The sequence below is a fragment of the Piliocolobus tephrosceles genome, chromosome 20 (genome assembly GCF_002776525.5).
Source record: "Piliocolobus tephrosceles isolate RC106 chromosome 20, ASM277652v3, whole genome shotgun sequence".
NCBI classification, from domain to species: domain Eukaryota; kingdom Metazoa; phylum Chordata; class Mammalia; order Primates; family Cercopithecidae; genus Piliocolobus; species Piliocolobus tephrosceles.
In genome coordinates this window covers 877,414-903,008 of record NC_045453.1, presented here as the reverse complement: position 1 = coordinate 903,008, position 25,595 = coordinate 877,414, and the positions used below count along the sequence as shown (strand labels likewise).

The 25,595-nt window shown below is 45.7% G+C and overlaps 1 protein-coding gene and 1 pseudogene across 2 annotated transcripts in view; both read right to left on the bottom strand.

Annotated features, from left to right (window-relative positions):
• Positions 1-25,595, bottom strand: part of C20H20orf194 (chromosome 20 C20orf194 homolog) — a 167,697-nt gene that overhangs the window by 34,565 nt on the left and 107,537 nt on the right. For both annotated transcript variants that reach the window (XM_023220244.1, XM_023220245.1), the window contains exons 21-28: positions 24,219-24,322; positions 17,472-17,618; positions 16,306-16,394; positions 14,316-14,417; positions 13,928-14,045; positions 9,917-10,005; positions 7,537-7,695; positions 1,592-1,717 (exon numbers count right to left, since the gene is read on the bottom strand). In XM_023220244.1, coding sequence (XP_023076012.1) covers positions 1,592-1,717; positions 7,537-7,695; positions 9,917-10,005; positions 13,928-14,045; positions 14,316-14,417; positions 16,306-16,394; positions 17,472-17,618; positions 24,219-24,322 — 934 coding nt within the window. The remainder of the gene's footprint in view (positions 1-1,591; positions 1,718-7,536; positions 7,696-9,916; positions 10,006-13,927; positions 14,046-14,315; positions 14,418-16,305; positions 16,395-17,471; positions 17,619-24,218; positions 24,323-25,595) is intronic.
• Positions 14,976-15,747, bottom strand: LOC111548073 (annotated as a pseudogene).

Below are 25,595 nucleotides of genomic sequence, written 5' to 3'. Positions count from 1 at the left end.
TTGGGCTGTGGATCCTGTTTCCTTACCTGACTCCCTCATAGTTTCTGAAGAATTCCAAGGAGGAAAACCCATGTGCTATAAGTGGGTCAAAGGGGCTGGAACAAGGGAAGATACAGCCACACCACAGTCTCCCAAGAACAGAACTCACTGACTTCACTGTGCTCACAGTCCACAGACGGCTGCTGCACAGTAAGCATTCCTTTACTTATTTTAATTTTTAAAGTTTTACTTAAAAGAATTTAAACAGCCTGTAATCCCAACACTTTTGGAGGCTGAGGTGGGCAGATCATCTGAGGTTGGGAGTTCGAGACCAGCCTGACCAACACGGAGAAACTGCGTCTCTACTAAAAATACAAAAAAATCAGCCAGGCATGGTGGTGCGTGCCTGTAATCCCAGCTAATTGGGAGGCAGAGGCAAGAGAATCACTTGAACCTGGGAGGTGGAGGTTGCAGTGAGCTGAGATCATGCCACCATTGCACTCCAGCCTGGACAACAAGAGTGAAATTCCATCTCAAAAAAAAAAAAAAAATTTTTTTTTCAAACAATGGAGCAACTGTTCAGTTGGTGAAGGAAGTCAACTCACTTTTTTGAGATAGCATCTCACTTTGTTGCCCAGGTTGGAGTGCAGTAGCATGAACACAGCTTACTGCAGCCTCATCATGCAATCCTCTAGCCTCAGCCTCCCAAGTAGCTGGGACTACAGGCGCTCACTACCACACCTGGTTAATTTATTTTTTTTGGCAGAGACGGGGTCTTGCTATGTTACCCAGGCTGCTCTTGAACTCCTGGGCTCAAGCATCCTCCAACCTTCCATCTTCCAAGTGTGCTGAGATTATAGGCATGAGCCACTGTGCCCTGCCTGATTTTGTTACTTAAATTTTTATATTCCATAATCATGTTCACCCAATTTTAGTCTTATTTCTATATTTAAATAGGTTATATACTCAACTTCAGTCCTTTTATGCCTTATAAAAAAAAATTTTTTTTTTTGAGACAGTCTTGCTTGCTCTGTCACCCAGGCTGGGGTGCAGTGGCATGATCGCGGCTCACTGCAACCTCCACCTCCTGGGTTCAAGCGATTTTTGTGCCTCAGCCTCCTGAGTAGCTGGGATTACAGGTGTGCACCACCACTCCTGATTAATTTTTGTATTTTTAGTAGAAATGGGATTTTGCCAGGTTGGCCAGGCTGGTCTCGAACTCCCGTCCTCAAGTAATATGCCTGCCTTGGCCTCCCAAAGCGCTGGGATTACACGTATGAGCCACTGCACTTGGCCTTAAGTTATTTTTCAACAATATTTAGAACATACATGTTGGAGCACCCATTTATTTAGCAGATATTTCATAAGTCCTTACTATGTACTAACTATTAAACAGAAATAGTTCTCCCTCACAAAAGCTAAGTTTGTCTTCCATAATTCCTCTCTCTTCTTTGGCTACAAGTCCAAAGGAGTCTATTGAGGACCTAGCACTAATAAAAGAACAGCATTTACTACATACAAGGTGACTAATGCATTCCAAAAGATCTGTCTCCTTCTGGTGGGTGGAAACAAATTACTTTCAGTACACTTACACACCATATCCTGTATCTACCTGTGCTCCATGTAGCAACTCATGGGCTCCACACATGCTGTGATGGCACCAATGGTGAAGGAGGCCTTGACATTTGAGTCTGGGTGGGTCTGCAGGGCCTGGACAACATCAATAACATCTGTGTAGCTGGGGAAGGTAAAAAAAGGAATGATTAGTTTACTGACTGGCATTGCAAAGTGGAGGAAGAGGGGAATCCCGAATGGCTGATTGAACAAGGATGCAAAGAAAACCAAAAGGAAGAGCCTGCAATCTGGTCCCTTGGTGTCACTCCACTTCATGACATGCAGCCCCTGGAATCTACAGTGTTTCTACATTCCCAAGTTCCATTAGTCCTCATAACTGTGCAAGAGTGAGTGGAAGAACCACCCTGCTCTGGAGGTAAAAGGAAGCCGGCAGGTGATCCTGGAGCTCTGAGGGTGGGACCTAGTGTCCTTAGGCCTGTTCTCTAATCAAGTTAGGAGCTCCTGCCACTTGCCTATTTTCTTTAGTAGCTCCTTTCTCTCCTTCCCACGTCTCAGAACATACAGGAAAGAGAGTGCGTCTGGACCCATCCAGGTCAGCAGACTCATCCATGCCAAATACAGCTCACACTGGTATCTCCTGCCTGGAACTCTCTCCAAACTCCAAACTCGTTGTCCTTTTCAGCAGATGGACTCTACTCTTTCAGATGCTAGGCTCAAAGAATTTTTTTTTGGTCTCCTTTGACTCCATTTTTTCCTGTCTTCAAAATATAACTAGAAGAGATCACTGCTTACACCCCCACACTCCCACTGGGTCCAAACTGTTATAATCTCTTGCTTAGATCACCCCATCAGCTCCCAGCTGTCACTGCTTCTGTCCTTGCCTCTCTCTGATCAACACAGATGCCAGAGGGATATGCTAAACCCAGAGTCAGATCATGTCATTTCTCTGCTCAAAACCCTCTGGTGGCTTCCATCTCACACTGTGTGAAAGCCAAAGCCTTTACAATATGCCAGGCAGCCCTCTATCATTTGACCCCCTACGGAGCAGCGAAGAATTTCATCTACTATCACTTCCCTTTCCCTAATCCAGCTACTTTGGTTTCCTGGCTCTTTTCTGAACATGCCAGGCATACTTCTACCTCTGCATTCTTTGCTCCCCTTGCTGGAATGTTCTTTTCCTCAGGTATCTGCATGAGTGGTTCTCTCTCCCTTCAGGTCTCTGCTCAGGAGGCATCTTATGGAAAGGCATCCTCTGACTTCATACACCCGGTGTGATCCAGCAACCCTCCTTTCTTGGCATTCCCTGCCTCCTCTTCCAAGTTTCTTCAAGGCCCCAATCAGCAGCTATTTATACCCTATTTTCTCATTTATTTCTTTATTGTCTCCATAATAAGAATGTCAGGTGGTACTGTAATCTCTGCTGCCTAAAGGAGGGTAGGTGAATAAACTGGATGTTCAACCCTGAGCAGGCCCCTGGCCACTTCAAGAGGTAGACCTAGCCTCTTCACCTAGTAGAGGAGAACTCTTTCCTGATTGATCCAGCCTATCACCAAAAGGTTTGTTCCTATGGAAGAAAGTCAAACCTAATGGGCAGCCCATCTAATCAGATGGGCCTGGTTTACTTTGAGCCCTTTGGAAGCCAGTGGTGGTGGTGGTGTGGACAGGTACAGCCTGCTTGAGTTGTTCTTGAGTTCCTATGAACAACTCATCTGTAAAAAGACCCTTGTCTTTATCTGCAGACTACAATACTCCACCCCACCTCACCCCAGGTTCTCCTGAGTCCTGATCAGCTGGCAGGGCTTCAGTAGAGAATGGGATGTACTAGGTTCTAGAGTTCCACCAGAGGGGCCTGACAGCCCTCTGCTCACAGCCTTCTCTTCTTCAGGGCTTCTCCCCCTACCTGGACCACATGGGGCTCTTTCCACTGAGTGCCTGGCTGGGCCTGGATGCCAGGAGAGTCCAATCCACAACATGCACTGCCAGGCCCATACAGAAGCACGCCTGGTAAGCAGGGCTGGCATGTGCATGCTGTCCTGCATCCCTCTCTGGCGGTGTTTAATGGAGTTAATGGATTTCACTCTTAGGGTTAATGTGAAACATGTGCTCACTCAGACTGTAGGCTTAAATTGCAAACATAAAACAGCCTATAGGAGACTTCAGTGTAAGCAGTACAGACTCATTTCTTAGGGGAGCAAAGGACAACTGAAAAGGATTCACAAGTCATGCTTGAGGAGTCATTTTAATATAACAGGATTTCCCTTAGAGAGGGTGGCTGGGGAATTTCTAGGTTTTCAGAGCATTTCATTAATTTTCATTGACCTTAATGGAAAAAGGTTAGAGTGAAAAACAGGCCTCTGTCTCCTTGATGAGACCTCTGCATCTGGGCACTGCCCCAAGAGAAGTAGCCCTGGGCCATTCACTCTATCCATTAGGGGAATCCTTGCTAGAACCTCCCTTCCTCCCCAGCCCCATAATCATCCTGGGTGAGGGCTCCAGACAGAAAGAGCACCCCTCACCCAGAAGGAGGCACCACACTCAAGTTACTAGAGTCTCTTTTTCTTTTTTTTTTTTTTGAGACAGAGTCTTGCTCTGTTGCCCAGGCTGGAGTGCAGTGGCAGGGTCACAGCTCACCGCAAACTCTGCCTCCCAGGCTCAAGCGATCCTCCTGCCTCAGCCTCCTGAGTAGCTGGGACCATAGGTGTGCACCACCACACCTACCTAATTTTTTGTATTTTTGGTAGAGACAGGGTTTCATCATGTTGCTCAGGCTGCTCTCAAACTCCTGAGCTCAAGTGATTCACCCACTTTGGCCTCCCAAAGTGTTGGGATACAGGTGTGAGCCATGGCGCCTGGGCTACAGCTTGTACTAGACCACTTGGGCTAAACTGACCCAACTGTATGATGAGGGCAAAAAACTGTCTCTTCATGTTTGCTTCCTGTCAGTATTTTCTTTATTAAAAATAAAAACAAAACAAAAACCCAGCAGGACCTTAACTTTCTTTTCTCTGAAACAACAGATAATCTATTCAAGTCTCCTTTGGGCTCAGTCTTATGTTTGCAATTTAAGCCTACAATCTAAATGGGCACAAGTTTTTACATTAATTAATTTCAAATTTTGTTTTTAATGTAGATAATTTTAAAGAATGATTTTATAATATTCCAGGGTATAAATAAATACAGCCCCTCATATTCTCTAAAATTAATTTTTTAAAATTCAGATTTTTCCAGTTTTACTTATATTTGTGTGTGTGTATATTAAGTTCTATTCAATTTTACAAGCTGTGTAGGTTCTTATATCCATCACCATGGTCAGGATACTAAACAGTTCCAATACACAAGGATCCCTTGTGTTGCCCTTTTATAAACACGCCCACCTCCCTCCTGCTCTCCACTCCCATTCTGACCCCTGTCAATCACTAATCTGTCCTCCATTTCTAAAACTTTGTCATTTTAAAATATATAAATTCAATTTTTAAAACAACAACTAACAGTTCCACTTGATGTCAAAGTTTAAGTCTATTGCCCCACCACTTCACTAAATTGAGTGGCATTAGGCCACTCTAAGGGCTAAAGAAATCTCTGTCCCATATTACAAGTTTCCCCAAATAATGCTATAAATGAAAATAAAGCCAGGCCGGGCATGGTGGCTCATGCCCGTAATCTCAACACTTTGGGAGGCTGAGGTGCAAAGATTGCTTGAGTTCAAGAGTTCAAGACCAGCCTGGGCAACACAGGGAGACCCATCATTAAAAACAAAGGCCAGAAACTGGGTGTGGTGGCTCACATCTATAATCCCAGCACTCTGGGAGGCCAAGGCAGCTGGAACACGTGAGGTCAGGAGTTCAAGACCAGCCTAACCAAGATGGTGAAACCCCATCTCTACTAAAAATATAAAAATTAGCCAGGTGTGGTGGTGAGTGCCTGTAATCCTAGCTACTTGGGAGGTTGAGGCACAAGAACTGCTTGAACCTGGGAAGCGGAGGTTGCAGTGAGCCAAGATTATGCCATTGCACTCCAGCCTGGACGACAGAGCGAGACTCTAACTCAAAAAAAAAAAAAAAAAAAAATGGCCAGGAGCGGTGGCTCAAGCCTGTAATCCCAGCACTTTGGGAGGCTGAGGTGGGTGGATCACCTGAGGTCAGGAGTTCAAGACCAGCCTGGCCAACATAGTGAAATCTGATCTCTACTAAAAAATACGAAAATTAGCGGGGTGTGGTGGCGTACCTGTAATCCCAGCTACTTGGGAGGCTGAGGTGGGAGTATTGCTTGAACTTGGGAGGTGGAGGTTGCAGTAAGCTGAGATTGCGCCACTGCACTCTAGCCTGGGTGACAGAGCAAGACTCCATTTCAAAAAAAAAGAAAAAAAAGAAAATAAAGCCATATTCAAGGAATACAATTCTTAATATGAGAAGCATCTAGGATCTCCCATCACCAACAACCTAAATAATGGGCATGAAGGCCCAGTCCCAAGACGATGGACATGCTATAAAGGAGGGTGCTACATGGGCCCAGCTGGTAAGAAAAGTGTCTTAGTGAAGAGCCACAGCATTTAGCTGGTATTCTGTCTGGAGTTCTCTAGGAAATTGACTAGAGGTCCCCATATCCTGGGGCTGTGATGGGGCAAAGTCTGGGTTTGCAGTATAAGAGTGGGCTGGTCACACTATCACTGTAGTTTAGAAGCAGGCCAGGAAAGCTGACGTTTTTGCAGACTTGTAAAGTCAGAGACAAGAAGTCAGTGATGCTCTCTGAAGAGACAGAAGATGGAAATGACCTCACCTACACATTGTCAAGCTGCTGAATTCATCTCCAGCTCCACACCCTCAGTGACTCTCAACTGGTGGGAGCAGGAGGTGAAGCAGATGGGCCAACCCATTCCTTTGACGAGTAGAAACAATGGAAAACCAAAAGAAAACAAGTGGTTTCAACCCCAGACTCTTCCTCTGGTTTCTAGGACCTCAGCCCACAAGCAGGACAAAAGGGCTGATAGAAGGGAAGCTGGAGGCAAGGTGTGAGAACAAGGCTCGAAAGGGAAAGATGGCCTGCTAGGGTACACTGTCCCACCTGCCTCCTTCCTCAGACCACCCTCCTAGCTTTCCTCCAATTTCCATTATCACAGCCAGGACACGAAAAGGGGCTTTGAATTGGGACTCATTCTTTACTGGAAACAACTAGCCAATTGCAAACACTAACATAGCACAAAAGCACTTTGTAAGAACTGCCAAAAGCTTCTTTATTACCAACCATAACGACACTAGTGAAAAGCACGGCTCCTGTTTTCTTGACTGCGCATTCCCCTCTGGGCCTGGGGTGGTGATGGGTCTGTGAGGGGCTCCTCCTTGAAAGGCCTTAGAACAGGTCAAGAGAACCTCCTTTTAGCAAGGGTCCCCTGGAGCAGTGGTACAAGCTCTGTCAAACCTGCCCTCCTATGTTGCACACTCACAATAATCATGCTTACAGAGACTTCATGAGCTAGTCAGCCTATAATTACAGTTCTGCACACAGCCATGAAAGGGGAGCTTCTTACCCAACATGAATATTCCCACACCTCACTGAAAGTCCCAGTAAACTCTCCTGGGCCAGTCATCCAGGTCATGGTGAGGCTGGAGCCTGCAGAGTATGAGGGTCATCTCTGCAATTCCACAAGAGGGAGAACTGAAACAGAAGAAGCTCCCTTATTTAGATGATGAAGGAAAACTTAGGGACCACTACTGTTCCAAGAATTACCAGTGAATCTTGCCAGGTTCCCTAATTCCCCATCTTGTGGGGATACGATGATGTTAAATCCAAACTTAAAACTTGTGTGCAAGCTATATTAGCCTATAGGCCATAGGGTCATTGCTCACTTAAGGCTTCCCTGTAGTGCAGACACTGTTCACATATGTGGAGTCTGTTCTGTGCTTCAGGTTTGTTACACATAAAATAAGAGTAATGGCAAGGTCGTCACCCTGATTTGACCGTTCCCAGGAGACTTCCAATGCTCACCCTTGTAACACCACCAGCAGTCTGGTCTTCTTGCGGATGTAGGCTGACTGGCGGGCAGAGCGGTTCTGCTGGGCCTCCAGGGCATTGGAAAGGTATCTCTGGAAGTGTGCAGCATGAAAACATTCGGAGCTGTCCATGATTTGGCGATACACCATCCATCTGGAAAGGGAAAATGTAACCTCAGAATGGCGGCCACCTGATGACCTGGCCCCATATGTTCAGCCATGGATTCAAATGTGACCGTGACTCCTAAAGCCATTCTGCCCAGTGAATTCATTCAGGAGAAAGCCATCCTGGCCTCACAGAAAAAAGGCAGAGGGTACTGGATGGGTTGGAAGCCCAGAATCCTGAAACCACTGTCACTGGGGCTTTTGATAGGAAACTCCTTGCCACAGGGAAAATGGTCAGGTAAGTACTTGACCAACAGACATCAGAGGTAAGACTCCTTCTGACCAGGCAGTCACTTTCTGAAGGACCATGCTAAAGATGGCTTCAGTTAGTCTCTTGCTAAGAATAAGAAATGGGCAGGGCTGGCCGGGCATGGTGGCTCATGCCTGTAATCCCAGCACTTTGGGAGGCCGAGTCAGGTGGATCACCTGAAGTCGGGAGTTCAAGACCAGCCTGACCAACTGGTCTTGGAGAAACCCTATCTCTACTAAAAATGTAAAATGGGCAGGGTGTGGTGGCGCATGCTTGTAATCCCAGCTACTTGGGAGGCTGAGGCAGGAGAATCGCTTGAACCCAGAAGGCGGGTGCTGCAGTGAGCCAAGATCACACCACTGCACTCCAGCCTGGGCAACAAGAGTGAAACTCCATCTCAAAAAAAAAAAAAAAAAACAGAAAGAAAGAAATGGGCAGGGTGAATAATTCAGAATGTTTATAGAACAAAAACACCAGACACGAGGAACTGGTTAGACATTTAGTACTTAATAAATGAGGTCCCATATTTCCTGAGCATTGCTCTGTAATCTGCCTCCCCATTCCCCATAATATCTCATCCTAAACTGCTGACTCTATGCAATTTCAGGCTTCTAAATTTCTTTATGGCCTCCTGCAGGATGCCTTACTTTGGGGTAGGCTGACTAGATATTAAACGCCTGGTTCAATCAGCAAGGGTTGTTTAGTAATCTGACAGCCAGGTGGAAGTGAAGGATGAATGATTTTCCTGATTTTACCTGGGCCAACCTGTTCCAGCTGCATCTGAACTCAGGCAGTCTCCTTGTGCTCATGGAAGGATCATGACATCCACCAGCTCCTAAGTTTTTATAACCATCATGACCCTGAATTTCCCTGCTGATCACTCCCAGGCCTCTACACTTGCTTGACCTGCTGCTACAATGCTCTCCCCCAGTAGCCACATGGTTTATTCCTTAAAGTCTTTGCTCAAATGTCACCTCCTTAGTGAAGTTTTCCCAGACCACCCAATTTCAAATTGGAATCTAAGGCACATAGTAGCATGTGCCTGTAATCTCAGCTACTTTGTAGAATGAGGTGGGAGGATCACTTGAGCTCAGGAGTTTGAGACCAGCCTGGACAACATAGCAAAACCCCATCTCTAAAAAATTTTTAAAAAATTAGTTGGGTATGATGGTGCACACCTGTAGTCCTGCCTACTTGGGAGGGTGAGGTGGGAGGATAATTTGAACCCAGGAGTTTGAGGCAACAGCGAACTATGATTGTGCCACTGTACCCGGGTTTGGGTGACAGAGAGAGACTCTATCTCCAGAAAAAAAAACAGAAAACTGGAACCCCACTTCCAGCCCTGCACCTCCTATAACCTTCCCTGCTCTATTTTCTGTTGTTTTGTTTTTTAATCAGAGTCTCACTCTGTTGCCCAGGCTGGGATGCAGTGGCGCAATCTCATCTCACTGCAGCCTCGCCCTCCTGGGTTCAAGTGATTCTCCCACCTTAGCCTCCCGAGTAGCTGGGACTATAGGTGCGTGCCACCACATTCAGCTAGTTTTTGTAGGTTTCACCATGTTGCCAAGGTTGGTCTCAAATTCCTGGGCTCAGGCGATCCACCCACTTTTGCCTCCCAAAGTGCTGGGATTACAGGTGTGAGCCACAGAACCCGGCCCCTTCTCTGCTTTATTTTCTCCATAGAACTTTTCACTAGTTAATATACTTTTCCTTATCTGTCTGTCTTCCCAAACTAGAATGTAAACTCCATTAAGGGCAGAGATTTTCAAGTCTGTTCATCAATGTATTCTCTCATACTCAAGCATACAGGAAGTGCTCAGTAGAGCATATTAAATGAATGGCTGACTACCGTGCTGATACCAGTCCCACCAAGGCCAGTACATGTCTAAGGTTTTCCAATGCCTAGGCAGGCCCAAGTTAGAATCCCTTTCCCCAAAGCAAAGGCAGCAGCCATACTAACCTGCCATATTCTTTATGCAGAGTGACCAGAAAAGCACAGAGCTCGCTAGCGTGACAGCCTGGGAGGCCGGTTACAATGCTGATAATTACCTACATGAAGAAAAAGTCATAGGTTTGCAATTCAACTGCATTGCATTGTGTAAGAAGAGGTTAAGAGAACTGACTTCTGGTGCCAAGCATTGTGGGTCTGAACCTCAGTATGACCTCTCACTAACTCTGTGACCTTTGGCCAATGACAGAACCTACATTATAAAGTGGGTGTGAGGATTAACTGGGTTAACATAAGCAAAGTGTTTAGAACAGTGCTTGGCACGTAGCAAATACCATATAAAATGTAGTGTTACTAGTCTAATTTTTACTAGAGTAGTAACACTAATTAGAGCAGATTGTGAATAGATTAGTTAAAATACAATGCATTAAAGGACCTACCTGCTTGAGACCACAGATCTCTTCTGTAAAGCAGACATTCAGGCATATTATGACTTTTTTCCCAGTAGTAACATTTCTTAGGAAAACACTGGGCAGAAAGGAGGTCTGGGACAAAAATGCCCCAGGCTACACTGGTGTGGTAAACTAGGGCAGAGGACAGGAGAGTGGTGCTGGGGATGCTTCTGCCTGGTTGCCTGTGCCAAGTCACATGGTCAGGGCTAAGCAGGGCTAAGTTTTTTTTTTTTGAGATGCAGTCTCACTCTGTTGCCCAGGCTGAAGTGCTGTGGCGTGATCTCAGCTTACTACAACCTCCACCTCCTGGGTTCAAGAGAGTCTCCTGCCTCAGCCACCCAAGTAGCTGGGATTACAGGCATGTGCTACCACACCTGGCTCATTTTTGTATTTTTAGTAGAGACGGGGTTTCACCATGTTGGCCAGACTGGTCTCGAACTCCTGACCTCGGGTGATTCACTGACCTTGGCCTCCCAAAGTGCTGGACTTACAGGCGTGAGTCACCGCGTCTGGCCGACCGGGACTAAGTCTTAACTCACTGTGTGTGTGAAGCACCTGTGATTCTAGAAGAGGAGAAGGGTGGCCAGGCTGAACTGTCCTAACTTTATTGTACACCCACAGGAAAATAGGTCCCCTTTCAGGTAGATATTCCAAAGCAACTTAAGAAATTCACTGAAAAAGGAGGCATCAGGCAGGTGAGGATAGGAACCATGTAATCACCGAGGGAGGTCTATATAAATGACTTGGCATGGCAAGTGCCTCTGTAAGTTTTTTTTCTTTTTTTTGAGATGGAGTCTCCCTCTGCTGTCAGGCTGGAGTGCAGTGTGCAATTCTGGCTCACTGCAACCTCTGCCTCCCAGGTTCAAGTGATTCTCCTGCCTCAGCCTCCTGAGTAGCTGGGACTACAGGTGCCGACCACCATGCCCAGCTAATTTTTTGTATTTTTAGTACAGACGGGGTTTCACCATGTTGGCCAGGATGGTCTCCATCTCTTGACCTCGTGATCCACCCGCCTTGGCCTCCCAAAGTGCTGGGATTACAGGCGTGAGCCACCACAACCAGCCTGTAAGTTTTATTTCACAATACACAAGACTCACTGGGACAGGCCCAGTCACAAATATGCTAAAGCTAAGCCTGGAAGCACTCATCACTTGAGCTACCCACATCAGCACAGAGAAGATGGCCGTGAATCCCTCCTCTTTTGTAGGACCCAGAAGCTGTCTCTTGTTCCCTCTGACCAGGGCCTCTACACCGTACCCCTTTCTACCCCTCAGGCAGTACTCCATGTTGATCCTCCTCCCATCCAGCTTTCCCTGTCTTCGTTCCTATTCCTCAGTGCCCAGGTCTCAGCCCCTCAAATTACAGCACATGTACATAAAGCCAGACATGTTTTTACTTTAAGGCCAGTCCAAAAGCACTATTTTTTTTTTTTTTTTTGAGATGGAGCCTCGCTCCATTACCCAGGCTGGAGTGTAGTGGTGCGATCTCAGCTTACTACAACCTCTACTTCACGGGTTCACACAACTCTCCTGTCTTGGCCTCCCAAGGAGCTGGGACTACAGGCACCTGCCACCATGCCTGGCTAATTTTTGTATTTTTAGTAGAGACGGGGTTTCACCTTGTTGGTCAGGCTGGTCTTGAACTCCTGACCTTAGATGATTCACCTGCCTCAACCTCCCAAAGTGCTGGGATTACAGGCATGAGCCATCCCGCCCGGCCAAGCACCTTTGAATAAAATATAAATATATATTGCATCTTTGAATAAAACATAACAAGTAGGTATTTTCAGATGCTTTACACTCTTGCCTTAGGGAAAAAAACGACGTTTCTCATTGCTTAGTGCTTTTATTTCTTTTTGCAGCTGAGTATCTTCTAGACTCGCATGGAAATAAATGCTCTTTGAGCCTATTAAGACTTACGGTTCTGGGCTGGGCGCGGTGGCTCATGTCTGTAAACCCAGCACTTTGGGAGGCCGAGGCAGGCAGATCACTTGAAGTAAGGAGATCAAGACCAGCCCGGCAACATGGCGAAACTTGACTCTATTAAAAATACAAAAATTAGCTGGGCTTGGTGGCACATGCCTGTAATCCCAGCTACTGGGGAGGCTGAGGCTGGAGAATCACTTGAACCTGGGAGGCAGAGGTTGCAGTGAGCCGAGATCGGGCCACTGCACTCCAGCCTGGGCAACAGAGTGAGACTCCATTTCAAAAAAAAAAAAAAAAAAAGCTGGGCATGGTGGCTCATGCCTGTAATCCCAGCACTTTGGGAGGCCGCGGCAGGTGGATCACTTGAGGTCAGGAGTTTGAGACCATCCTGGCCAACATGGTGAAACCCCATCTCTATTAAAAATACAAAAAATTAACAGGGTATGGTGGCAGGTACCTGAAGTTCCAGCTACTTGAGAAGCCAATGCAGGAGAACTGCTTAAACCCAGGTGGCGGAGGTTGCAGAGCGTGCCATTGCACTCCAGCCTAGGTGACAAAGCAAGACTCAAAAAAAAAAAAAAGAAAAAAGAAAAAAAGACCATCCTGGCTAACATGGTGAAACCCTGTCTCTCCTAAAAATACAAAAAGTTAGCCAGGCGTTGGGGTGCGTGTCTGTAATCCTGGCTACTCGTGATGCTGAGACAGGAAAATCCCTTGAACCTGGGAGGCGGAGGGTGCAGTGAGCCAAGATCACGCCACTGCACTCCTGCCTGGCCAACAGAGTGAGACTCTGTCTCAAAAAAAAAAAGAGAGACTTATAGTTCTGAAGGAACGGTGGGAAGGGGTCAAGAGGAGGAGAGTGTGAGGCAGGAGTAGATTAAAATCCACTCTGGGGGCCGGGCACAGTGGCTCACACCTGTAATCCCAGCACCTGGGAGGTTGGGGTGGGCAGATCACCTGAGGTCAGGAGTTCGAGACCAGCCTGGTCAACATGGTGAAACCCTGTCTCTACTAAAAATATAAAAATTAGCCAGGCGTGGTGATGCATGCCTGTAATCCCAGCTACTCAGAAGTCTGAGGTGGGAGAATCACTTGAGCCCAGGAGGCGGAGGCTGCAGTGAGCCAAGATCACGCCAGTGCACTCCACCCTGGGCAACAACAACAACAAAAAAACCAAAACAAACAAACAAACAAAACTCCACTCTGGGGAAGATAGTGTTTATAAAGTATCACTTTACTCTGCTGATTCTGGCAAGGCCTGAATAACATGGGTGCCCTTCCCTGTATTAAGCACAATGTGTCAACCACTGCCAGGTAAGTTCCTGTCACAATCAGGAAGAGCTGATAGCATGAAAGCAATGAGTAGGAGTTTAAATGTTCTTGAGAGGCCAGGGGAGGGCACGGCAAGATGCCAGGGTTTTGTCACTGTCACGAGGCTTGGCCAGGGTAAATGTAGACACCTGATACAGACATTGTATACAGTAGGTTGCATGTGTATCATTACATTTCAGGATCCAAGGAAGTGGAGAGTCCTGTAACAGGGACTCTATCTGAGTTCTTGTTGTTAACTGACACAAAAGATCGAGGGGCAGGCTCTCAGGATTATCTTCCTGTGAATTCCCAACATATCTGGTGAGCTCCTCTACCTTGTCATTTTCTACTCTGTGAGTAGGGTTGACTTCAGCTTGCTGCAGCAGGACAGGAAGATGGGTCCTCATCACAGGTTCCTGGCTAATGCTGCTGATGGTGAAATGCTGGAGAAACCTAAAAACACAAAGACAATGCTATTATGTTACCATCCTAGCCTTTCCTGAAGGTGCCGACTCACATGAAAAAGTTTTTACTTAATTGCTGAAAAATAAACCTTGGAGAGATTCTCTCTAGAGACTAAAATTGTGTACAGTGTGTTTCTGCGACATTTTACAGTGATCTCTAAGAAATTACAAGAAAAAGGAGCTAAAAGGACCAACATTGAGGTTTCTGACATTTCAAAAGCCAGAATATTAAACATCTATAAACAGAACCAGAGCTTACCAGTCCAGCTCTGGGAGTTTGGCTGAGAGTAACTTTAGGGAACTCCGTTTCTCCCCAGCAGGCTGGCTCAGGGCACTGAAGAGCTTCTGTGCACTGGAGTGCCTGGAATAACAAAAGCTCACAGATTAGAAGGCCATCTTCCTTTAGCACATACACTTTACAAAACTGGTTCTGATGTTTTCAAGCCAGAGTTCAGTGACAGAGTCAACTCTTCCAAAACACCCATTTCAGACTTAAACAAAATGAGGTGTTAGTGCATGATGACGGGTACGTCCACATAGAAAGGCTGGCCTGAAATCCCTTGATAATACCATGAGTTTCTGATTCTTGGTGGTTTTACTTCTCTTTTTTCTTTTTTTGAGACAGAGTCTTGCTCTGTCACCCAGGCTGGAATGCAGTGCCACAATCTTGGCTCATTGCAACCTCTGCCTCCCAGGTTCCAGAGATTCTCCAGCCTCAGCCTTCTGAGCAGCTGAGATTACAGGCGCATACCACCATGACCAGCTAGTTTTTGTATTTTTAGAAGAGATGAGGTATCACCTTGTTGGCCAGGTTGGTCTTGAACTCCTGACCTCAGGTGATCCACCACCTCGGCCTCCCAAAGTCCTGGGATTACAGGCGTGAACCACTGTGCCCGACCTTTTTATTTTTATTTTTTTTTAAAGAAGCCCTTGATGTATTATGTTGAATTCTCCATATACAATGACCAGTCATGAAGACGGTCTTCTACAGGGAAACATGGTCACAGGACTGGGGCAATCCAGGGGACTGAGAGGGAGCGTGAGGATGGGAGGCGGGGCTACCTCTTGCTATTTCACATTAGAGACAAACTATAACACAGTCCATGGGCCTGCAATCATCCCCTTTTATCATCTGGCATAATGCTTGATGTAGTTGTCCACTTTATTCTGGAAGTCCTCCTTGTCCTGCAAATGATGTTCTGCAGCTTCAATATTCAGTGGATCACCAAAATTCAAAAGATCAGTAAACAAAGAGTTTAATCCCCAAACGACATCCTGTAATGTTCTCATGGGAGCCCAGCTGTGCTGTCAATTGAATGTTCTCTCAGTAAACTCAGACATATTTCCCCTATCTCTGTGATGTTGAGGTGCCAGATCTTGGTCAGGCATTTCATTTTGGGAGGCACCATGTTGTACGCATCGGGAACTTCAAACTGAAATTTTCTACCCTGGTAGTAACCCTCATCTGGAGTTACTGTTAGCTGAAAACAGTGAAGCTTGTTTGGATCAGGAAAATGTACTTCACATGTACAAGGTAAATTAGCTGCAACCTCTGTAGTCCCAATTGCTAAGTGGGAGGATCACCTGAGCCTGGGAGGTCAACGCTGCAGTGAGCCAGGACCGCACCACTGAACAGAGTAAGACCCTGGGCTCCCCGAGACAGGTGAGACTGGCCCAGTGCCCAACACCATGCCTGGCCCGGGTCAGGGCTGTGAGAGGCGGCCCCTCATAGCTACACTGGCTCCTGGCAGTGGGGACCTTTTTTTTTTTTTTTTTTTTTTTTTGAGAAAAGGTCTTGATCCATCACTCAGGTTGAAGTGTAGTGGCACGGTCATGGCTCACTGCAACTTTTAACTCCTGGTCTCAAGTAACCCTTCCACCCCAGCCTCCTGAGTAGCTGAAACTATAGGCATGTGCCACTATACCCAGCTAATTTTTAAGTTTTTGTAGGGATGGGGTCTCACTATGTTGCCCAGGCAGGCTGGTCTCAAACTCTTGTGCTCAATTCATCCTCCTGCCTCAGCCTCCCAAAGTGTTGGGATAACAAGTGTGAGGCACTGCACGTGGCCCTCTCTTGCCTTCTATTCCCCCAAGGGCACCGGCTACCTGCAAGTTGGCAGCATTGAAATGTCTGTGTTGACCCTTTCAGAAGCCAAGACCCCTGTGTTACATAATGCGAGGCATCCTGCAGAGAAAGCACGCCCACAAAGCCTAGGGAAGCAAGCACAAATATTGAAGCAGCCACTTACAATCTCTTTTGTTCCACAGATAATCCATCTTCCTGGATCACTTTTAAAGAGAGCCCTGAGTTATCCTGCTGTTGCCAGAGGGAGAAGACCTAAACAAAACAGAATTTGAGCAAAGAACACTTTAAACCCAACAACAGGATATGGAACCCACATGGGGATTTGATGGTTGTTGAAAATCTACTGTCACTGCAGAGAAAATGACTATAACAAACAAGTTTGCTTCAAAAATAGAGGCCTGAAGCAATTTTGTTCTGTATTTTTAAAAACCAGAATGTCTTTCTGGGTTACTCCCCCAGGGATTCTGCTCCTTGAGAGGTCAGGAAGCATGGAGAAAGGGGTCGGGTAACACTGTCCTCGCAGCAGAGGCATGTTCTCCTCTAGGGAGACAGACAAGAGTGGTTCAAGTAACTCCTGCCTAGAGGCAGAGGGATGGCTGAAGAGAATCTAAAGGGCTGTCTTTACTTTCCCAGATTGAAAGGATAAGCACAAGGAGGTAAAAAGGTCCAGCAAAGCTGGGAGACACAGACTGGGCTGAGAAGCTATACTACAGCCAAGGTCAACTCTTGCATCCTCTATGGTCTGCGAATCTGACCTGAGGGAGGAACACTGTCCCATCACAAGCTGCTGTAACCACACCTTTCCAAGAATTCCCACTAGTCATGAGGTTAGCCATCAGTTTGGCTTTGGCTATTGCTTGGTCTCTAAGTGGGTCGTATCATTCTTGTAAACTCCCTCATCTATGCAATCTGTGCTGAGCACCTATAATGTGCAGCCTGCCAGGTGGTACCATTCGCAAGAGGGACTGTGACCCATGGGGAAGGAGAGTACAGGGTGGCAAAGAGAACACTAATTCAGTAGGTAGGGCCCAACAATTCAATAAAGTAGCTAAATAAGAGATAACTCTAACTAGGATTTAAAGAGGACAGAGTAGATTTTTCTTAAAGGCTAAAAACCCTCTTGTTCAGTTTCTTTAGGCTCTCACCTCTCCCTGCCAACAGCACCATTCCAGAACCTGAAGGGATGAGAAGCAGTCACCCCACACCAGCCAGCCCTCGTAACTCTGCCTCTCATCACTTCACTGTTAGCCCCAAGATGCTGCCTTACCATTTATATTGCTAGAGGGGGGAAAAGTAGTAGTAGTTTTGCTGAATAATGACTGATGTTACCTCTGAGTAAAATGCTTGGTATATCTTCGATTTGGGGAAAAGGGCAATCATCAGAAAACTGCTTGATCCATGGAAATGAACTGGGAGGTGAGGAAGCAATGAGCTTTTGAAGTCTATGAGAAAAGCAGCAACAGTACTGGTGGAATCCTAAAGAGAAAAGGAGGGAGCATCAGCAAGAAGGGCATCTGCGCAATTATAGCACTCACAACTACTGCCAGAACACACAGAATCAATTTCGGTACAATTATTGTCACATTATGTAGTTCACTGGGGTTTGGTATAGATGTGCTTTACTTATAGGAGATACAGGAAATAAAAGGATTTTTTTTTTTTTTTTTGAGACAGGGTCTTGCTCTGTCACCCAGGCTAGAGTGTGATGGCTCAATGAAGCCTCGATCTCCTGGGCTCAAGCAATTCTTCTGCCTCAGCCCCTCAAGTAGCTGAGACTACAGACACATGCCACCATGCCTGGCTACTTTTTTAAAAAACTTTTTGCAGAGACAGGGGCTTTCTATGTTGCCCAGGCTGGTCTCAAACTCCTGGTCTCAAGTGATCCTCCCACCTGGGCCTCCCCAGCTGTTGGGATTACAGGAGTGAGCCACCACCCCTAATCTGGATTTTTTCCCCTAAAGTGAAAATGTTATCTCAAAATTTGTTCTAGGATATTAATCCCTTATCAGATAAATGATTTGTGAATGTTTTCTTCCATTCTGAGGATTGTCTTTTCACTCTCTGGATAATGTCCTTTAATACACAGAAGTTTTAAATATTGACGGAGTCCAATTTACATATTTTTTCATTTGCTGTCTGTGCTTCTAGTATCACATCCAAGAAATCATTGCCAAATCCAATATCATCAAGATTTTCTCCTGTATTTTCTTCAAAGAGTTTTATCATTTTAGCTCTGTGTTTTTTTTTTTTTTGAAATGGAGTCTCACTCTGTCGTCCAGGCTGGAGTGCAAAAGCGCGATCTCAGCTCACTGCAATCTCCGCCTCCTGGGTTCAAGCAATTCTCCTGCTTCAGCCTCCTGAGTAGCTGGGACTACAGGTGCATGCCACCATGCCCAGCTAATGCTTGTATTTTCAGTAGAGATGGGGTTTCACTATGCTGGCCAGGCTGGTCTCGAACTCCCGACCTCATGATCTGCCCGCCTCCACCTCCCAAAGTGCTGGGATTGCATATTGTTTTAGCTCTTAACGTTTATGTTTTTGATCCATTTTCAGTTAATTTATTGTACAGGGCATAAAGTAAAGGTCAAACTTCATTCTCTTGCACACGGATATCTAGTTTTCCCAGCACCATTTTTTTTTTTTTTTTGAGACAGGGTCCCACTCAGGGCACCTGTGCCTAGGTTGGAGTGCAGTGGCGCCATCTTGGCTCACTGGCCTCCACCTCCTGGGTTCAAGTGATTCTCATGCTTCAGCCTCCTGCCTGGCTGGGATTACAGGCGCCCGCCCACCACACCCAGTTAATTTCTGTATTTTAAGTACAGACAGGGTTTTGCCATGTTGGCCAGGCTGGTCTCGAACTCTTAGCCTCAAGTGATCTGCCGTCCTCGGCCTCCCAAAGTGCTGGGATTACAGGCATGAGCCACCGCACCAGGCTCTCAGCACCATTAGTTAAAAAGACTGTCCTTTTGACATTGAATGGTTCTGGCATCCTTGTCAGAAATGATTTGATACAAAAGTTTATTTCTGGACTCTCCATGGGTCTAGCCCACTGGTCCATATGCCTGACCTTTTGCCAGTACCACACTGTTAGGTCACTGTAGCTTCGCAGTGAGTTTCGAAACAAGAAAATGTATGTGTTACAACTTTCTTCTTCTTCTTCTTTTTTTTTTTTTTGAGACGGAGTCTTGCTCTGTCGCCCAGGCTGGAGTGCAGGGGCCGGATCTCGGCTCACTGCAAGCTCCGCCTCCCGGGTTTTACGCCATTCTCCTGCCTCAGCAGGGAATGTAGCTGGGACTACAGGCGCCTGCCACCTCGCCCGGCTAATTTTTTGTATTTTTAGTAGAGACGGGGTTTCACCGTGTTAACCAGGATGGTCTCGTTCTCCTGACCTCGTGATCCACCCGTCTCGGCCTCCCAAAGTGCTGGGATTACAGGCTTGAGCCACCGCGCCCGGCTACAACTTTCTTTTTCAAGATTGTTTTAAACAATCAGGGTCCCTTGAGAGTCTATACATTCTATATGAAGTTTAGGATGGGTTTTCCTATTTCTTTCTTTTTTTTTTTTTGAAACATAGTTTTCACTCTGTTACCCAGTTTGGAGTGTAGTGGCACAATCTTGGCTCACTGCAACCTCTGCCTCCCAGGTTCAAGCGATTCTTGTGTCTCAGCCTTCCGAGTAGCTGGGATTATAGGTATGCGCCACCACATCTTCCTAATTTTTGTATTATTAGTAGAGACAGGGTTTCACCATGCTGGCCAGGTTGGTCTCCAACTCCTGACCTCAAGTGATCCACCCGCCTCAGCCTCTTAAAGTGCTGGGATTGTAAGTCTGAGCCACCACGCCCGGTAGGGTTTTCCTATCTGCAAAAAATGCCATTGGGATTTTGATACGGACGGCACTGAACCTGTAGATTGTGTTGGGCAATACTGTCTTAATATTAAGTCTTCTGATTCATGAACATGGATGTTTTTCCTTCATTTAGGTTGTCTTTAATTTTTCTGCAATATTTTACAGTTTTCAGTGTACAAATCTCTCGTTTTCTTGGTTAAATTTACTCCTTAGTACTTTAGTGTTTTTGATGCTAATGTAAATTGAATTGTTTTCTTTTTTTGAGACAGGGTCTCACTCTGTTGCTCAGGCTAGAGCACAGTGTGGCATGATCACAGCTCACTGCAACTGCTGCCTCCTGGGCTCAGGAGATCCCCCCACCTCACCTCTCAAGTAGCTTGGGACTATAGACATGTGCCACCATGCCCCACTAATTTAAAAAAAATTTTTGAGGCTGGGTGCACTCCAGCCTGGGTGACAGAGCAAGACTCCATCTAAATAATAATAATCATCATCATCTTTTGTAGAGATGGAGTTTCACCACGTTACCCAGGCTTGTCTCAAAGTCCTGGACTCAAGTGATCCACCTGCCTTGGCCTCCCAAAGTGCTGGCATTACAGGCTTCAGCCACTGCATCCAGCCCTGGAATTGTTTTATTAGTATCTTTCTCAGATTGTTCACTGGTAGGGCATAGAAATGAAACTCATTTTGAAAAAAATTATAAAAATAGAACAGAGAAGAAAGTTAAAAAAATATCAATCGAAAGTCCCATCACCTAAACCCAACTACAGCTAACATTTAGTACTTTCGCTTTCCATTTTTTTTTTTTTTCAGAGACAGGGTCTTGCTCTGTTTCCCAGGCTGGAGTGCAGTGGTACAATCATAGCTCATTGTAAGTTCGAGCTCATTGCAACCTCGAACTTCTGGGCTCAAGTGATCCTCCCACCTAAGTCTCCCAAATAGCTGTGACTTCACGCACATGCCATCATGCTTGGCCTTTTTTTTTTTCTTTTTTGAGATGGAGTTTCACCAGACTTGGTGCCCAGGCTGGAGTGCAATGGCGCAATCTTGGCTCACTGCAACCTCCCCATCCCGGGTAAAAGCGATTCTCCTGCCTTAGTCTCCCAAGTACCTGGGACCACAGGCGCGCACTACCATGCACAGCTAATTTCTGTATTTTTAGTAGAGACAGCATTTCACCATGCTGGTGAGGCTGGTCTCGAACTCCTGACCTCAGGTGATCCGCCCTTCTCGGCCTCCCAAAGTGCTAGGATTACAGGCGTGAGCCACCACGCCCAGCCCCATATCCTGTTTTTAAAACTTAATTTATCATTACCATCAGCCATGTTACCATATACTGTCAGTAAACATTTCCAGTGACTGCACTCTCTCACCCTGTTGGGCCACCCCCACGGCTTGACATGAGCTATTCCAGTTCTCCTCTGCCAACAGTTCCTTAGTATAAGTTAGTATACTTTAATACTATATTAGCATAATTTAACAATAAATGCTAGTTTACTGTTACATATGACAGCAGGAGGTTGTTTCTGATGTAATTTCTTCTATCTGTTAAGTAGCCTCATGTCCTCTGAACACCCCTAACCTGGGATTCGGTGTTTCCATGTTAATAAAGATACAACTCTTTGCAGAAAAAAAATATTAACTCATTTGTCTAAATCACCAAAAACGTTTTTCCCAATTTTAAAAATTTGCCTTTTGAAATACTTTTAAAAAATTATTATATATATATATATATATATTTATTTTTTTTTTGCGACATTCTCACTCTGTAGCCCAGGCTGGAGTGCAGCGGTGCGATCTCCGCTCACTGCAACCTCGGCCTCCCAGGTTGATGCGATTCTGCTGCTTCAGCCTCCCAAGTAGCCTGGATTACAGGCGTGTACCACCACGCTCAGTTAATTTTTGTTTAGTAGAGATGGGGTTTCACCATGTTGGCTAGGCTGGTCTTTAACTCCTGACCTCAGGTGATCCACCTGCCCCAGTCTCCCAAAGTGCTGGGATTACAGGCATGAGCCACTGTGCCTGGCCATAAAAAATTATTTTTTATTTTTAATTAATACATAATATGCACATATTTATGGGGTATAATGTATTGTTTCAATACATGTATACATTATGTAATGATTAAATCAGGGTAATGAACGAGAAATCCATCACCTCATACATTTATCATTCAGAATCTTCTCTTCTAGCTATTTTGAGATCTAAACACCTTACTGTTGACTGCAGGCACCCTACTGTGCAACAGAACACTAGAACTTACTCATCCTTTCTAACTTTGTATTCATTGATCAACCCCTCCCCATCCCCTAAAATACTTTTTAAAGGGTTTTGTATTACTAATTAGTCTGATAAATTTTATGATATACCCATACAATGGAATACTACTTAGCAATAAAGAGAACACAGCTATTTACATACATAACATGGATGAATCTAAAAATCACTATGTTAAGTGGAAAATGTCAGACTCAAAGGATACAGAATAGATGATGTTCATTTATATAACATTTTAGAAAATGCAAACTAATATATAGTGACAAAAGCTAATCAGTGGTTGTCTGAACCCAGGAGTGGAGGGAAAGATGATCTGTAAAAGGGCATGACGAAATATTTTGGTCTGATTGTAAAGCTGGTTTCATGAATGTACACATCTGCCAAAGCTTTAAATCAACACAGTTAGTTGTATTTACAGTATACTTCAATAAGTTAAATTGTCAGCAAAAAATTTTTTAAAATCAGTAACTGGTCAGCCAGGTGTGGGGGCTCACATCTGTAATCCCAGCACTCTGGGAGGCCGAGGTGGACGGACCATGAGGTCAGGAAATGGAGACCATCCTGGCTAACACAGTGAAACCCCGTCTCTACTAAAAATACAAAAAATTATCCGGGCATGGTGGCAGGCACCTGTAGTCCCAGCTACTCAGGAGGCTGAGGCAGGAGAATGGCATGAACCTGGTAGGCAGAGCTTGCAGTGAGCCGAGATGGCACCACTGCACTCCCGCCTGGGCAACAGAGCAAGACTCCGTCTCAAAAAAAAAAATTTAGTAACTGGTCAAATTTGACTCATTTTTCCTTTAGAATTTCTTGTATTGTTTCTAAGCTTAGGAAGTCTTCTAACCCCTAGAAGTTTAATAAATATTCATTTTTATATTCTATTTGTGAAATTTATATATATTTAATTTTAATCCCTCAGAAGTTCATTTTGATTTTTGGTAGCGGTAAGAATCTATTTTTTTTGTCAAAATTAGCTACTTATTATCCTAGTACTGTGCTTTTCATGATGCATTCTTTCTTCCCTGATATTGGAAGACTCTTTAACCTAACAGCAAAGCTTTAATCTAATAGGGCCATCCAATGTGTCCAATTGGTCTGCCTACATTTTTGAACAGCCTTTAAGCTGCAGGCTCTATATGGAAGGAAAACTTGCTCAAAGAATTTGTTTTCTGAGCCATCTGACGAAAATACCTCACATAGTCTCTGTCCTAGTTCCCACACAGACTGGTTTTGAGGCTGAGACCAGGCAGAGTGGCGGGCCTGCCCTCTGCTCTGGTGTTGCACTGAGACAAGCTGTGCCTTGGCCACAGAGTAAAGGCTAGGAGAAACTCATCGCTACCCTCTTCCCCTTAAGGTGAAGGGGAAGTGTTGGTGCAGCCTGGTGAACTTAGAGGACTGTTACAGGACGGTGGAACTTTTACAGAGCTGGAGAGGAAGTCTGGGTGTATGAGGGAGGAGGGGTTAAACTCTCACAGGGAAAGTGAGCCATTTCTCTCCCTCTCTGGCTCACTTACAATCCTGTCCATGCTAATGTGTATGTGAAGCCTCATCAATACCACAGGATGCAGCTCCTTTCTGGTTTTTCAGTGGGTGAGCCTTATGTCCCTGGGCCTGAAGGCCACCTGAGAGGGGCCACTGGAGGCCTTCTCAGCCTGCGTTATAGTCCTCTTTATGGTGAATGAATTGGGCATGGGTAGCTGCTGGCCCTTCTGACCAGAAGCCCTTTCTAGGTAAGCCCTTTACAGAGCAGTGAGGTTGACGAGGCTCATAAGTGTCTTGAGAATGCCCAGGCCTCTCCACAACCTCCCTCCCTGACTGCCTCAGTGGCTGTGCTGGTTCCTGACATACTGCCCTGTGGTAGTGGAGCGGAGACAGGAGTTATTTAGTTTTCCCCTCAAAAGTGTGAGGAACTTTCGGACCAAAAAAGCCACTGACTAGTAAAACACCTACCCCATCATAGAAGGAAATGGAATTCATGTGATCCTTGGAAATGATGATACTTCCATGACGACAGTGAGAAAACAGAAGGCCACTAGAGAAGAAATGAACATTCCCTGGAAGGAAAAGAGAGTTGGTCAGAGCTGGAGGGCTGGGTGCTCTGGGTCAGATTCCAACGTCCTCTTGCACAGCAGTGTGGTAACTAGAGGCCAGTATCAGTAGCAATTACGTTATGCAATTTGTATACTGAGCCCTGTGCTCTGAGGAAGCCAAAGTAACCTCCCAGAGGCTCAGAGGGAAACGAGGCATCAGATGCAGTCTTTGCATAAGAATTAGAAAAACAAGTGAATAAACTATCAGCTAATGCGGAGAAGCAAAATTCACATTCCCTAATGAGTATCTTCCAGGGAAACACACTAAAAAAGATTTTGGGTATATCTGCTCCATTTACTGAGTTTACAGATTTTCCTTTCTTCTGCTTTGCCAGAAGCTGGCTCAGCCCTGGAGAGACCACATCCCTCACTTAGGGCCCGAGAAGGAGCACTCGACTCTCAGCTGAAGACTGGTGAAGGGAGCTTAAGGTCCCTGTGCCCAGCAATGGAACATTTGAGTTAGGTAATGAGTAGGTTCTACAGACACTGAGGGGTTGCTCTTCTGTAGTTCACAAAAGCAAGATGGGTGGCAGGTGGACACGGATGTGGGTTGCTCGCAACAAGGATTCAAGTCTAAGGAGAGCTGTTGTGTCCTGGATGGTCAAGGTCATATACAGCAGCTCAGTAAAGGCCCTAGGGAGCAGACCATGGAAAAGATGGACAACTAAGATGACAAAGATTAATGCCGGGCCTGGGCTTGCTTTGGAGACACAAAAACAGCACGCAGAGCACCCATAAGACTCCTAGGTGAAGCTGGTCTCTGGGGCTGGTCCAAGCTGAATCTTCCATTCCTGTAACAGCTTTTCTTTCCATGTTTCTACATACAGAGAGGAGATGAAGTAGTTCTTAAAGCTCAAGGCACAGGTTTGAGTTTATTGTCATTAAGACCTCATTGCCAAGGCAAAGGTCAAGAGATAAATAAGTGAGACTGATTCCTTGAGTTGTAGCTCCAGAAAAGCAGTGCAAAGCTCTGGAGATCGGAATGACAAGAAGAGGGAAGGCCAGGAGTCTGAGGGTTGCATTCGCATCCTGGGTGAGGAATCTAGAGACTGCAAGCTTTGAAGGCTTCCTGAGGAGGTGAGGTTTCAGAAGGAAGGGAGGGGCTTAGTTAGTATGTGTTCACAGCAGACAGGAGAAGTGAAGGGAGAAGGAGGCGGTTTTTAGGTACAAGAAGAACTGACACCTGCCTCTCATGGAAGAACCAGATGCCCAGTCAGAGGGACAAGCCAACCTTAAA